The 16,473-nt window shown below is 46.9% G+C and overlaps 1 protein-coding gene across 1 annotated transcript in view; it reads right to left on the bottom strand.

The window, feature by feature from the left end:
- ARFGAP3 (ARF GTPase activating protein 3) overlaps positions 1 to 4,966 on the bottom strand; it is a 34,301-nt gene extending 29,335 nt beyond the window's left edge. Inside the window, exon 1 of the mRNA XM_027450044.3 lies at positions 4,800 to 4,966. Coding sequence (XP_027305845.1) covers positions 4,800 to 4,868 — 69 coding nt within the window. The 5' untranslated portion in view covers positions 4,869 to 4,966. The remainder of the gene's footprint in view (positions 1 to 4,799) is intronic.
- Positions 4,967 to 16,473: the final 11,507 nt, after the last annotated feature.

The raw sequence follows: 16,473 nt of genomic DNA, 5'->3' as shown, positions 1-16,473 counted from the left end.
GTTTCTGTCCATCATCAGTTTATACGTAGATCACAGGTTGAAAAACAGTAGGGCAGAGAACCCACATCAATCTAGTTCAAGTACACATTTAACACTTCCAACTTAAGTACACACTTCCAACTCTACTGATATACAAAAGCTTTTAAGAAATGTTTTCACTTCCTTGACAGGCTGGGAAGAAAAAACAAACAAACAGAAACACTAACAAGTCTCCTTGCTAGAAACTACACTGATGCAACTAGAGATTTGTGTCTACATACCCAATCAAACAAGCCCTGAGTTTACATTCAAGTCAGCTAACCTATCACCAACCAAATTAATTTCAAGTAGATGCCCAAGAGCACTTTGAGGCTAAACTCCTAGCTTTACTGTGGGTCTCTGTATCTTATGTAGTGCGCATTTATCAGGCACAAGTTCACCATCAGATTCAACACTGACTCATCCTCAATAAAAACATTTTTAAGTCTGGGCTTCAGTTAGACCAATAACCTGGAACACAAATGGAAAGCATGGAGGTTACAGTTTCTGCATATGCAAGTCCACTCTTTCTCTCTCTATGGAGGCTTAACAGTGCACTACTGGAAGGAAAGGAGTCTGGAAAGCATGTATGTGTCCCAGTACTGTTTGTGCAAACAGGGTCATCCACTGACATACAGCAGAAAGAAGAAATAAGAGAAAATCCACACAGAATGAGGGATAGAAGGAGGGACTGGAGAGATACCCTAAAGTAAGCACAGATAGGAGAATGATATGCAGGAAGTTACGGAAAAAGAATGAGTAACTCTTCATGTATGCCACATCACAGGAAAACATACAGCCTGAAGTAGTCAGAATTCATCCACTTTTCCTCAATTCCCTCCATTCTTTGAGCTAATTCCAATATAAATAAATAAATTACCTCATCTTCACTTTAAATTGGCTGTATTCAAACAGTTTCTTACTAGGCCAAAAGTAGGATGAAGACAACAAAATAAGACAAGATTCTGTTGGAGATCAAAGCCAAGACAACAGCCTTGGTCCTGCTTCTAACACAAGAGAGAAGAGCAGACTTAGAGCTGTAAGTTTCATTGAAATTCCTCAGAGCAGAAATGGGAAAAGAGAATCTTAAGGTGGTTAAAAAAATCCCATGGTTAAAAAGGTTCTGTTATTAACATGCCTTTCCTGGAACAAATATAAGTGCTTCTTAATTTCAGCTTCTTAAAAGTTAATTGCATCACCTTGGAAGCTAGCTGCCACAAAGCAGCATAGCTCACTGGCTTCACATATACAGGACCTTATCAACCATCTATCAGACACCCGTGAAAATTATTCAAAAATTGTAGCTTTAAGGATTGTGATGCAACTCAGAATGACAACTAATTTTTTTGTGAAAGTAACATAAGAACTATCATTTCCATCCTGTTATGTGACAGAAATAGAAACATTTTATCAAGTTAACTTACTGAAACAAATAAGTATAAGTTAACTTACACTCATGTTGCTTGGCTTCCTCATTTTAGAGTGCTTTCCACCACATAAATTGTAACAAGAAATTAAAACAAAATTAAAAGGGATTTCAGAGCCTACCTATGAAATCATTTCCATTTTAAATATGGCAACTGTGTTTATTGGAGTGAGTTAGGTACAACTAAGATACGAAAGTCTTTATAAAAACTAATTTGAAGGATACACCTAAATAATCTATTGCTTTTTAACTACACCTGTATTATTTTTGCTCTTTTAGTATTCAAGCATTTCAGGACAGTCTAGACTCAGGAACAGTCACTTTGGAGAAAAAAAGGAGTAAAAGTTGCAATCAAGATGTTTTTACCAGAATTAACAAAAAGACAGGTCCACAGCAAGTCATTAAAACAAACATCTTGTATGAGAGGTTGAAGTTAACAGATCCTTTATGCCTGTTGGTAAATAAGTTCATAGTACACGTTGTTGTTGGATATGGCAACATGGTAATATACAGCCTCTGGAAATGCTAGCTTTGACACTTCCAAAGAGCTGGTGGGGCTCAGCAATCACCTGCCACTGAGGTCAGGGTTACAAAGGCACTTTTAACCACGCAGTGTTGCTGCTCGCTATCCCTGTTGTGCAAGACCAGCACACAGCCGCCTGAATGCTGGACCCACTGCTACTCAGATGGCAGTTTCGTGACTGGTCAAAGGTAATCTTCATCCGAGCAGCCACTCTGTTCCTTTCCAACCACTGTATCCTGATATGCTTTCTTTTCTTGCATCAGCAGTAATAATCAGGCTTGTTGATCCTACTGGAAACCAACACTACAAAAGCGCTTTGGCTCAGATCAAAGGTAGGTCCAACTCACATCACAGCCACATCATCAGCAATACCAGTGTAAGGGAGGGAGAAGAAGCATTTGCCAACAGAAGGAAACTGGACTGGAAGCTGGACTAGAAGCACTGTAAACTTAAAATGACTTGAGTGAGATGTACTATAGTATATTCTGCTGGGGTGAGGGGAGGGAGGGAACATGACCACAACACCTCCCAACAGACACACAAACCCCACAATTCGCACTGTAATAACAAAACTGCAGAACTAATAAACCACCACCACAGCACACCTACTTGGTTTTCACCCAGTTCAGAACCTTGATTTAGGTCTCCAAGCAGAGACACGAATGCTATCTTCAACAAGAGAAGAGAATGAACCAGAGAGCGGGAACCAAAAACTACCTGTTTCAGAGGAACAGATTTGTGCAAACTAAAAGAGTCTATATACTACAGTCTCAGGGTACAAGTTATCACAACTGGTAAGCTTTACAAACGTTTAAACAATACTGGGTACCTTAAGAACTATGAATGTCTTTTATGTGTACAAAATACGTCCCATTTAGTAACTGTAAAGCATTCGTTAAACCTTGTCAGGCGGTCCCGTACAAAAAGACATGAAAATTCCAAAAAGCTGTTTCTCATGCTAACCAAAGGAAACCAGAGGACGGATTACAGGTACGCTGTGCCGATTTTCAAGAAGGGTCAGAAAGAAGACCCTAGCAATTACAGGCCTGTCAGTCTCACGTCAGTGCCTGGTAAAATCATGGAAAAGATGGTTCTCGAACTTATTGAGGCGCACCTGGGGGACAAAGCAGTCATTGGTCCCAGCCAGCATGGGTTTGTGAAGGGTAGGTCCTGCCTAACTAACCTGATTTCCTTTTATGATAAGATCACCCGTATGGTGGACCAAGGGAAACCAGCTGATGTGATTTTTTTGGACTTCAGCAAGGCTTTTGACACGGTTTCCCATAGGATCCTACTGGACAAAATGTCCAGCATACAGCTAAATAAAAACATCATACGATGGGTGAGCAATTGGCTAACGGGCAGGGCCCAAAGGGTTATGGTGAATGGCGCTGCGTCAGGCTGGCGGGCGGTCACTAGTGGGGTCCCTCAAGGCTCCATTTTAGGGCCGGTACTTTTCAATATTTTTATAAACAATCTGGATGTAGGAATAGAAGGTATTTTGAGCAAGTTTGCCGATGACACCAAACTTGGAGGAGTTGTGGACTCGAATGAGGGTGGAAAGGCCTTGCAGAGGGATCTGGATAGGTTGGAGAGCTGGGCGATCGCCAACCGCATGAAGTTCAATAAGAGCAAGTGCCGGGTCCTGCACCTGGGACGGGGAAACCCTGGCTGCACGTACAGACTGGGCGATGAGACGCTGGAGAGCAGCCTTGAAGAGAGGGATCTGGGGGTCGTGGTAGACAGCAAGTTCAATATGAGCCAGCAGTGTGCCCTGGCAGCCAGGAGGGCCAACCGTATCCTGGGGTGCATTAAGCACGGCATCGCTAGTAGGTCGAGGGAGGTGATTGTCCCGCTCTACTCTGCGCTGGTGCGGCCTCACCTTGAGTACTGTGTGCAGTTCTGGGCACCACAGTATAAAAAGGACATGAAACTGTTGGAGAGTGTCCAGAGGAGGGCTACGAAGATGGTGAAAGGCCTGGAGGGGAAGACGTACGAGGAACGGCTGAGGGCACTGGGCCTGTTCAGCCTGGAGAAGAGGAGGCTGAGGGGAGACCTCATCGCAGTCTACAACTTCCTCGTAAGGGGGTGTCGAGAGGCAGGAGACCTTTTCTCCATTAACACTAGCGACAGGACCCGCGGGAACGGGGTTAAGCTGAAGCAGGGGAAGTTTAGGCTTGACATCAGGAGGAAGTTCTTCACAGAGAGAGTGGTTGCACACTGGAACAGGCTCCCCAGGGAAGTGGTCACTGCACCGAGCCTGACTGAATTTAAGAAGAGATTGGACTGTGCGCTTAGTCACATGGTCTGAACTTTTGGGTAGACCTGTGTGGTGTCAAGAGTTGGACTTGATGATCCTTAAGGGTCCCTTCCAACTCAGGATATTCTATGATTCTATGATTCTATTTTCAAGACAGTTACTCAAATGCCCGATTAAACACGCTACAATCCACACGTTAAACTGCACGTTTATTTAAATGAGAATCGTTTTCCCTAGCCTCACGTGCCCTGGGAGCTACCACCACGCACCTAGCGCAGCACAGAGGTGCGTATATGTTATATACGTATATATACGTGTATGCGTATATATATATATATACACAGATGTGTGTGTCGGGTCTCGGTGGGACGAGGAGCAGGCCTCCGCGGCCACGGCAAGCCCCAGCCGCCCCGCCGGAACCGGCTGGCGGATAGCGGAGCCCCGCCAGGCCCCGGGGCTCCCCGCCCGCCCCCCGCCCCGCCCTCGGGCAGTGCGACGTGTCACCGCCACGGCGGAGCCCGGCCGCCGCCTCCCCCCCGCTCTCCGGCGCCCCGTCCTCCCGCCGCCCTCACCTTGTTGGTGGGCACGGAGCGGAGCCGCTTGAAGATGGCGGCGATGTCCTGCTTGCTGGGCTCGCACATGGCGGCGGGCGAGGCAGGAGGGCCGCCACGGAGAAACTGCCGCCGCTGCCGCCCGCTCCGCCGCCAGCCGCTCCGCCCCGCCGCGCAGGGCGGGACCTCGGGGAGCCGCCCGCCTGCGGCCGCCGGCGTGGCGAAAGGAGGCGGTGGTTGCCGTGGGTACAGGCGAGGGGGGGGGGGCCGGGCTCCTCGAGATGGCGGGCAGGGGGCCCGCGCCTGAGGAGCCCCAGCCCCTCGGGGCGAAAAATAAATTAAATGTGGAAGGACAACAGCTGTGCTGGTGGCTGTTTTGGGAAAAAAATGACGTGGGGCAGGTGATAACGTGCCTACTTGGATAACATGCTTTATCCAATGAGTAGGTTTCAAGCGCTCTGTAAAACTTTCTTGTGAAACCATCGTTCCCGCTCAGCATTAGCACTGAAGTATGTGACCAGGGACAGGGTGCTTGTGGCAGAGCTTGGCCCCTCAGCACTCCTACTCGTAAGAGAGCACCGGGGTCTCAAGATGTTACACCCCCATCTCCCCTACTCTTCTGAGGTGTAATTGGCCATGTAAGGAACAACCAGAGTTTGGACAAATTTTCTATAATACATTTTCTTTCAATTTGGAGGGTGTTCTGGAGAGTGGCTGCTCTAGCCTTCTGCTACCAGCAGCACCATAGATTATCTAGGGCCCAAAATAGCCATGTTCAAGTCCTTCCATGACAGTCTTAACTTCAGCACCTCGTTTCACTCTCTTCCACAGCAGCTAACAGCCCCCCATTCTTACCTGTCAATGAGGAAATAGTCCAGGGTGATGAAAGCCATTACAGAGTTGTGGCAATGTTGCACAAAACATCCACACAGTGCATGTTGCTGCAAGTTACAAGCAGTCTTGGGGTAGGCATAGGCTTGGGAATCACTGCTGGAACACCTGCTGCCTGCTGTCCCCTGCACCAGGCCCTCAGCACTGCGAATCAGAGGCGCATGAACCAATAGTGCCTTTGCTGATCAGTACAAGTCAGTCGTTTGTTATCCTGACAGGCAGCTGAACACACAAACATTTCACTCCTGCTGGAGAGGAGCTCTGAGGAAAAGGACCTGGGGGTCCTGGTGGACGACAGGTTGACCATGAGCCAGCACTGTGCCCTTGTGGCCAACAGGGCTAATGGGATCCTGGTGTGCATTAAAAGGAGCATGGCCAGCAGGTCAAGGGAGGTGATCTTCCCCCTCTATTCTGCCCCGGTCAGGCCTCACCTGGAGTACTGCACCCAGTTCTGGGCTCCCTGGTACAAGAAGGACAGGAATCTCCTGGAAAGAGTCCAGCGGAGGGCCACAAAGATGATACAGGGCCTGGAGCATCTTCCTTATGAGGAAAGGCTGAGAGACCTGTGTCTGTTCAGCCTGGAGAAGAGAAGACTTAGAGGGGATCTCCTCAGTGTATATAAATATCTGTGGGGTGTGATTCAAAGATTGAAGCCGAAATTCCTTTAAGTGGTATATTCTTTATTGCAGCACTGGATGCACGGGGGATCTCTCCACCTATCGTGCATACCCAAAGCGGAAAGCAGTCTTGAATTTATACAATCAATCTATCAATATTCTACAAGCACCTATACATATTCATTACCTATCCCCGCCTTCCCTCGCTTCTCATGCTAATTAGCCTTTTAGCACCTTGCACCTGCGTAGAGCCTCCCAAGAATTGTAGGCAGGGTGTTTGGGACATGGGCAGGGGTCTTTGGGAGGAAGACCCTGAGTCTTCCTTACAGTGTACTTTTCACCTTTGGTCAGGAATCTGCTGAGTTGGCATGTTTCTTAATTGCAAGAGCTGGTTGTTGCTAATTCTCCTGTTTGTTGTATCTTTATAATGAATTCCAATGTCCAGTTTCGAGATTTATAGTCCTTACATTTGTTCCTCTGTCCATCTGCCGCTTCCTTATCATGAGTTCCAGTGTCTTGTTTCGAGATATACAGTCCTTGTCTGGGGATTGTCCTTGCCTCCCCATTGCCTCCTCAATACCTCCTTAATATTGTCCTTGCCTCCCCAATGTCTCCTTAATCAGGTGGGGGACAGAAGGATGTAGCCAACCTCTTCTCAGTGGTTTTTGGGGATAGGACAAGGGGCAATGGATGCAAGTTAGAACACAGGAAGTTCCGCACTGACATGCAAAGAAACGTCTTCACAGTGAGGGTGACGGAGCATTGGAACAGGCTGCCTGGGGACATTGTGGAGTCTCCTTCTCTGGAGATATTCAAGGCCTGTCTGGATGCCTACCTGGGCAGCCTGCTCTGAGGAACCTGCTTTGGCAGGGGGGTTGGACCCAATGATCTTTCGAGGTCCCTTCCAACCCCTACAGTTCTGTGATTCTTGACAGTGTTCAGAAACGCTCTACGCCGTTTGTGTCTCCCACTGTGCCTCTATTCTAAGGCCACACCTTGCAATTCAGCTACACGGATGTGCAGGCTAGACAGACTCCTGTTGCAAACTGCAAGCTCAGCTGATTGCTAGGAGATGAGTTCTAGACCAAATGCATTAAAAACATGTAGCACACACTTAAGAACCTGGGGGAGGTAAGCACATCCTGGAAGCAGTCCTAAGAGCAGCCTCATGGTTGTGGGAGAAAGGTGATATACAATGAATGAATGGAGGTAACAGTAAAAAGAATGGCTGAGCTCTGCCAGAGAAAAGGTAGTGCTCATAATTCACTAGCTGCTCTTGCATGTTGAGTAAATTAAAAATAAAATTTAAAAAAAAAACTACTTTTCAAGGGTGCCTGTAGATTGGGCACTGAGTGTCCTCTACTTTGGTGAGCAACTGTTAGATGCAATGCAGGTCCTTAACCAGAACCAATAGTAGACCAGCACTGTGAGCAAGACTGACTCCCCCCATCAGACATTGCTCACATTCTCAACCCTCAGCTGATTTTCATCTTCACTGTTGTGGTTTAACACTGCTAGACAGCTAAGCACCACCCAGCCACTTGATCACTCCCCATTTCCAGCAGGATGGGAGAAGATAATTGGAAGGGCTAAAGGTAGAAAACTAGTGGGTTGATATAGACAGTTTACCAAAAAAAAAAAAAAAAAGGGATACCAAAAAAAACAGTTGTTCACCACAAGCCAACACCCAGCCAGTCCCCATGCAACAGCAGGCCTGGTGAATAGCCCCCAGCTTTTATTGCTGAGCATGATGCCATATGGTATAGGTTGTGCCTTTGGTCAGTTTGGGTTAGCTGTTTGCCTGTGCCCCCCTCCCAGCTTCTCGTGCACCCCTAGCCTCCTCACTGGCAGTACAGTGAGAGAAACAGAAAAGACCTTGGTAAACACCATGTAAGCACTGCTCAGAAACAACTGAAACAGTGTGTTATCAACACTATTTTCATCACAAATCCAAAACACAGCCCCATACGAGCTACTATGAAGAAAATTAACACCATCCCTGCCAAAAAAAGACACATTAACAAAAAATGTTTAAGGCCATAAGTCTAAGCACATACTCCTTCTCTGACCCCATTATACACAGTAAGTTGCACTGTCACTCTTTGTCCTTGAGAAAGAATGCTGAATTTGGAAATAATTTGGAAATACCCTCCATACCCTATGCTCCCTTGCCTGTGCTTCACATCCTTTGAAAAATTTGGTCACACTGAGGAAAATTTGTCACTGCTCACATACATAGTGCATAATGGTAACATGCTGCTTCATGCCAACTACACCTCTAGAAATTTTGGGTTACCTTCTCTCACTTCTCTCACTACCTCTCTTCTACTTCCACAATGTGGGAATGAAGCTTAGGAATGTTGAACTACATTAAAAACCACTTGAAACCAGTTCAGCATATCAATAATACACTTTTATTTAGTACTAAAATGCATTGTTTGTACTGATAACATCAAGAAACAATCAGTTCATACACAGGCAAGGTTTCTTGAGAGTAGTTTGCTGTTCAGTTGTTGCCAATGCAGTAAATTGAGTGTTCAAAATTAGGAAGAAAATTTAGTTTCTTACCTCATAGATCAAAGATACAGATTGTTGACAGCTGAAAGAAGCATCACTATGTATTGTCCTGTTTCTATATACTTCCCAAGGTACCCACTACATGCCACTGGCACCGACCTCATTTAACATTCTACAGTCAGTCTTCGCTACAGACAAGAGGTTACAACTTCTGCAATGTAGACAGGTGCTCAGTAAAACTTCAGGTGTACATAGGTGTTATTTCCTGAATGGAAGGTTCAAGAACCCTGTAAAGTACTTTTGAAACTTTTTATTAGAGGATTAATGTCATATCACACAGGAATCTGAATTTCTAACAGGAGAACAGAGGTAAAGCAGGCTGAAATATTAAACTGACAACTAGGTATGCTTTCATCCACAATTAGCAAGCTCCCTGATGTTCTGAGGTGAATAACTTTCTGCCAAACCAGAAAGGTTGGAAAAAGCTGGAAAAAGGTTTAAAAATTGATTATATAATCTTAGAGGTTTTTTTTTTTTTTTTTTTTTTTTTTTAATGAGACAATTCTAGGAGAACAGGAGGTACTGCTGCATATACCCTATATACCCTTCAGTATACCATTCTCTCCCTTTTCTCCTTTGTTTTACAATAATCTACAGCTATTTTAAAACAACCCAGATCAACAGATTAGGTCAAAGCTATCTCACCTACCTACAGTGGTTTCCAATTAGAAGACCCAGCATCTCTACCTATCTCCAGTTGTGAAGCCTGCTTTAATTCTTAGCTTTTCAAATGATATTTTTTTCAAAATTATCAGCTCAGCCATGGCAAAAAACAGTTTTAGTACATCAGACCAACTCTACAGACATCTCAGCAAAAGATAATAGCAATGGATTGGTTTGTTCAACTGACAAAGTAAGGGCAATAACATGATTACGCAGAGTATAGCTCTGCTTTTAGAATCTTGCATATGTATACAGATTTTTATCTCGTAAACTACAATATAAAAACACAAGGAAATTAAGAGGCAGCCTGACAACAAAAGAGCTCATAATTTTGGTGTCAAGCTGTCCTGGTTTCAGTTAGCACAGAATTAATTTTCTTCCTAGTAGCTGGTGGAATGCTGTGTTTTGGCTTAGGATGAGAAGAGTGCTGATAACACCCCGATGCTTTAATTGTTGCAGAGCAGTGCTTATACTAAGCCAAGGACATCTCAGCCTTTTGCTCTGTCCTGCCAACGGGCAGGCTGGGGGTGCAGTAAGAGCTGGGAGGGGACAGACCCAGGACAGGTGACCCAAACTAGCCAAAGGGGTATTCCATACCATCTGACGTCATGCTAAACAATATATAGGGGTGGCTAGCTGGGGGGAGGGGGCCGGACTGCTCAGGGTTAGGCTGGGCATCGGTCAGCGGGTGGTGAGCAATTGCATTGTGCATCACTTGTTTGTACATACTATTACTTTCGTATTATCACCATTGTATCATTATTATTATTATTGTTATTATTATTTTTGTTATTATTATTTTCCTGTCTTATTAAACTGTCTTTATCTCAACTCACGGGCTTCACTCTCCATTTCTCTCCCCCGTCCCAGAGAGGGAGGGGGGAGGGTGAGCAAACAGCTGCGTGGTGTTTAGCTGCCGGCCGGGTTAAACCACGACAGCCTTTTTGGCGCCCAACGTGGGGCCCGAAAGGTTGAGATAACGGCAGATCTGATCAGAGTGTGTTAAACTAAAATTGGTGTAAGGATTAGACCTGCTTAATAGTCACTTGTCATGATGCTGATTGCTTTAATCTCAACTCTGCTGCGCCTGTTTTCCAAATTGAGTATTATAGTACATTATTTTCCGTATTTTCTCTCTGTATTGTTGTTTATCCTCTCTGGGCCCTGGTTTCAGATCATTATGGTACTGAGTATTATAGCAATGGCTTATGAGACGATAAGATATCTGGTCATGACTCTAACTTGGTATTTATACTCAGTAACATCGTGGACTCTGTACTTTGGAAACAGTATCTTGGGAACTATTAGCAACTATACCTATTGTTTTTCTCCATTAGAGAGTCAATCTGTGGAGGGAAAAGGGGAAGATGATTTTTCTTACTTGATTACTCTCCCTTTCTCCTTCACCACCCCTGTATCCTCCTGGATCACTCTGCCTTCCTCCTTCACCACCCTCTTATCCCCTGAGCTTGTCAAAATAGCTCTCCAAGATATTGAATATTATTGGGATACTCAGAATACCATAGTCTTGTTGTTCTGCCTCATGAATGCACTTCAGATTCTGCTTAAAGTTAAACAACTACTTGGGAAGCTCATCCGGAGATCTGCCCGGAGGCAGGATAGTTGTGGGTGGCAGGGAGTATGGGTGGATATGGGCAGGCATCTAGAGCAGTTGGCACCCCCAGTGTGTTGGAAATTCACCCCTGAGCAATGGCAAAATCCTCAAAAACTGGCAGAATGCTTGAAAAAAAGGTGTCATGATTCTGGCAGTTCCAAAGTAACACAAATCATTGTAACGTGCTGGGGCCTGGCTCATGCCTATCGAGCTGCCATTGATACTGCTATCAACTTAGTGACAGACCCTGCGGCCACTCCAAGCCCTGTGACAGATCCAACGGCCACTGTGACCCCTACGGTGGACTCGGCAGCCGCTCCAGATCTGGTTCCTGCAGCCACTCCAATTACAGCTCCTGAAGCCGCTCCAGCTCCAGCTCCTGCCGCTACTCCAATCCCAGCTCCTGCAGCCGCTCCAGCTCCAGCTCCTGCAACCGCTCCAGCTCCAGCTCCTGCCGCTACTCCAGTCCCAGCTCCTGCAACTGCTCCAGCTCCAGCTCCTGCAGCCGCTCCAGCTCCTGTGGCCGTGTCAGAGAAACAATCTGTAGCAGTGCAAGTTGACCCTGCAGAGGGTATTCCAATCCCTGTAACGGGGTCAGAGAAACGAGCTGTAGCAGTGCAAGTTGACCCTGCAGAGGGTATTCCAATCCCTGTAACGGGGTCAGAGAAACGAGCTGTAGCAGTGCAAGTTGACCCTGCAGAGGGTATTCCAACCCCTGTAACGGGGTCAGAGAAACGAGCAGTAGCAGTGCAAGCTGCCCCTGCAGAGGGCATTCCAACCCCTGTGGCAGACCCTGTAACAAAGTCAGAGAAACGAGCAGTAGCAGTGCAAGCTGCCCCTGTAGAGAAGGTGAAAATATGGTATAGAAATTCAGGTCGTTTAGAACGCAGAGAGTCTTCTGCCAATCCAGGTAAGGCTTCTGCCAAAACTAGGTATAAAGATGATGAAGATGACGACGACGCTGGGCCATCAAGGATTCAGGAGGAGGAAGATGAGGATGCCGAAAAAGCAACAGTAACTACCCGAAGCCTAAACGAGCGTAAGCTACGAGATGTGCAAAAAGATTTTGGTCGCTGTATAGGTGAGCAGCTTGTCACCTGGCTGCTCCGGTGCTGGGACTCTGGAGCCAATTGTGTGGAATTAGACGGCAGGGAAGCCAGACGGTTGGGATCCCTTGCTCGAGACGCCGGCATTGACAAAGCAATTGCAGATGGAGCACAACCCACCAGCCTCTGGAGGCGTCTCCTCTCAGCTGTGAGGGAAAGGTATCCCTTCAAGGAAGAACTTTTATGTCTACCAGGCAAGTGGACCACTATGGAGAAGGGAATCCAGTACCTGAGGGAATTAGCTGTACGGGAAGTGATTTATGAGGATCCAGACCTCAGACAAACATCCAAAGACCCAGATGAAGTCAAGTGTACACGACCCATGTGGCGGAAGTTTGTACGGAGTGCACCATCATCATATGCCAGCTCATTGGCAATAATGGCCTGGAAAGAGGATGAGGAACCCACAGTGGATGAAGCGGCTAAACAACTCCGGCAGTACGAAGAAAGTCTCTCCTCTTCCTTACAGGCCTGCGTCTCAGCTGTGGAGAAACTTTCTGAAGAGGTCCACCAACTTAAAGAGAATCTATCTTCCCCCCAACCTGAACCAACCAGTGTCCAACGACCGAAAGAGAACACCTGGGAGAAAACACTTTCTGAAAAGTTTCACCAACTTGAAGAGAAATTATTCTCCTCCGTACCTGTACAAAGCAGTGTCTCAGCTGTCAGGGGCAGGCGTTCGCCCACACAAGGAAGATGATATGGTGGGTACTCACCCCGTGCCACCCTGTGGTTTTACTTACGAGACCATGGAGAGGACATGAGAAAATGGGATGGAAAATCTACTGCGACCCTAGAGGCACGGGTACGTGAGTTGCAAAAGAAAACAATCAGGAAAAAGGGATTCTCTGAAAAGTTTGCTGCTCCAACTTCCAGCAGACAGTCCTTCAAACACAGAACCGAGGAAGATTCTGACCAGGATTAGGGGGGCCCTGCCTCCAGCCAGGGGGAGGAAAGGGACAATCGAGTTTATTGGACTGTGTGGATTCGATGGCCTGGCACATCACACGCACAGAGGTATAAGGCTTTAGTAGACACCGGTGCACAATGTACTATAATGCCATCGAGCTATAAAGGACCAGAGCCCATCTATATTTGTGGAGTGACAGGGGGATCTCAGCAGTTGACTGTATTGGAGGCTGAAGTGAGTCTGACTGGGAATGAGTGGGAAAAGCACCGCATTGTGACTGGCCCGGATGCTCCATGTATCCTTGGCATAGACTATCTTAGAAGAGGATATTGCAAGGACCCAAAAGGGTTCCGGTGGGCTTTTGGTATAGCTGCCTTAGAGACAGAGGGCATTAAACAATTATCTACCTTGCCTGGTCTCTCAGAGGACCCCTCTGTTGTGGGGTTGCTGAGGGTCGAAAAACAGCAAGTGCCAATCGCTACCACAACTGTGCACCGGCGGCAATATCGCACTAACCGAGACTCCCTGATCCCCATCCATAAGCTAATTCGTCAATTGGAGAGCCAAGGAGTGATCAGCAAGACTCATTCACCTTTCAATAGTCCCATATGGCCAGTGCGAAAGTCTAATGGCGAGTGGAGACTAACAGTGGACTATCGCGGCCTGAACGAAGTCACGCCACCACTGAGTGCTGCAGTGCCGGACATGCTGGAACTTCAGTATGAACTTGAATCGAAGGCAGCCAAGTGGTACGCCACAATTGATATCGCTAATGCATTTTTCTCCATCCCTCTAGCAGCAGAGTGCAGGCCACAATTTGCCTTCACTTGGAGGGGAGTCCAATATACTTGGAATAGGCTGCCCCAGGGGTGGAAACACAGCCCTACCATTTGTCATGGGCTGATCCAGTCTGCGCTAGAGCAGGGGGAAGCTCCTGAACACCTGCAGTACATCGATGACATTATTGTGTGGGGTGACACAGCAGAGGAAGTTTTCGAGAAAGGGGAGAAAATAGTCCAAATCCTTCTGAAAGCCGGTTTTGCCATAAAACAAAATAAAGTCAAAGGACCTGCACGAGAGATCCAGTTTTAAGGAATAAAATGGCAAGATGGACGTCGTCAAATCCCAATGGATGTGATCAACAAAATAACAGCTATGTCTCCACCAACTAACAAAAAAGAAACACAGACTTTCCTAGGTGTTGTGGGGTTTTGGAGAATGCACATCCCAAATTACAGTCTGATTGTAAACCCACTCTACCAAGTAACCCGTAAGAAGAATGAGTTTGAATGGGGCCCTGAACAACGACAAGCCTTTGAACAAATCAAGCAGGAAATAGTCCATGCAGTAGCCCTTGGGCCAGTTCAAACAGGACCAGATGTAAAGAATGTGCTCTACACTGCAGCCGGGGAGAACGGCCCCACCTGGAGCCTCTGGCAGAAAGAACCTGGGGAAACTCGAGGTCGGCCTCTGGGGTTTTGGAGTCGGGGATACAGAGGATCTGAGGCCCACTATACTCCAACTGAAAAGGAGATATTGGCAGCATATGAAGGAGTTCGATCTGCTTCGGAGGTGGTCGGTACTGAAGCGCAGCTCCTCCTAGCACCCCGATTGCCGGTACTAGGCTGGATGTTCAAGGGAAGGGTCCCCTCTACGCATCATGCAACTGATGCTACATGGAGCAAGTGGGTTGCACTGATTACTCAGCGGGCTCGAATAGGAAACCCCAGTCGCCCAGGAATATTGGAAGTGATCATGGACTGGCCAGAAGGCAAATACTTTGGGATATCATCAGAGGAGGAGGTGGGTCGTGCTGAAGAAGCCCCACTGTACAACCAATTGCCAGAGAATGAAAAGAAATATGCCCTGTTCACTGATGGGTCCTGTCGTATTGTGGGGAAGCATCGGAGATGGAAGGCTGCTGTATGGAGTCCTACGCGACGAGTTGCAGAAGCTGCTGAGGGAGAAGGTGAATCGAGTCAGTTTGCAGAAGTGAAAGCCATTCAGCTGGCTTTAGACATTGCTGAACGAGAAAAATGGCCAGTTCTCTATCTCTACACCGATTCATGGATGGTAGCAAATGCCCTGTGGGGATGGTTACAGCAATGGAAGCAAAACAACTGGCAGCACAGGGACAAACCCATCTGGGCTGCTGCATTGTGGCAAGATATTGCTGCTCGGGTAGAGAACCTGGCTGTGAAAGTACGCCACGTAGATGCTCATGTGCCCAAGAATCGGGCTACTGAAGAACATCAAAACAACCAGCAGGTGGATCAGGCTGCTAAGATTGAAGTAGCTCAGGTGGACCTGGATTGGCAGCATAAAGGTGAATTATTTGTAGCCCGATGGGCCCATGACACCTCAGGCCATCAAGGTAGAGACGCAACATACAGATGGGCTCGTGATCGAGGGGTGGACTTGACCATGGACGCTATAGCACAGGTTATTCATGACTGTGAAACATGTGCTGCAATCAAGCAAGCCAAACGGTCAAAGCCTCTTTGGTATGGAGGACGATGGCTGAAATATAAATATGGAGAGGCCTGGCAGATTGATTACATCACACTCCCTCAAACTCGCAATGGCAAGCGCCACGTACTTACAATGGTGGAAGCAACCACCGGATGGCTGGAAACATATCCTGTGCCTCATGCCACCGCCCGGAACACCATCCTGGGCCTTGAAAAGCAAGTCCTATGGCGACATGGCACCCCAGAAAGAATAGAATCAGACAATGGGACTCACTTCCGAAACAACCTTATAGACACTTGGGCCAAAGAACATGGTATTGAATGGGTGTATCACATCCCCTATCATGCACCAGCCTCCGGGAAAGTTGAACGATACAATGGCCTGTTAAAGACTACCTTGAAAGCAATGGGCGCTGGGACATTCAAAAACTGGGATACGCATTTGGCAAAGGCCACCTGGTTAGTCAATACTAGGGGATCTACCAACCGAGCTGGACCTGCCCAATCAAACCTGTTACGTACTGTAGATGGGGATAAAGTTCCTGTAGTGCATGTAAAAAATATGCTGGGTAAAACAGTCTGGGCTACTCCTGCCTCAGGAAAAGGCAAACCTATTCGTGGAATTGTTTTCGCTCAGGGACCTGGATACACTTGGTGGGTGATGCAAAAGAACGGAGAGGTCCGGTGTGTACCTCAAGGAGATTTAATACTGGGTGAGAATAGCCCATGAACTGAATTGTACCATGTTAAATAGCATATTATACTGTATGTTATCACTACCATGATTACTATAGGTGACTAATTAGAATGTATGGAAAAGAGTGTAACCTGAGCATGACATAAAT

Source organism: Anas platyrhynchos, chromosome 1, assembly GCF_047663525.1.
Source record: "Anas platyrhynchos isolate ZD024472 breed Pekin duck chromosome 1, IASCAAS_PekinDuck_T2T, whole genome shotgun sequence".
NCBI classification, from domain to species: domain Eukaryota; kingdom Metazoa; phylum Chordata; class Aves; order Anseriformes; family Anatidae; genus Anas; species Anas platyrhynchos.
The sequence above is the reverse complement of the archived record's forward strand: the minus strand, read 5'-3'. Positions and strand labels throughout refer to the sequence as shown.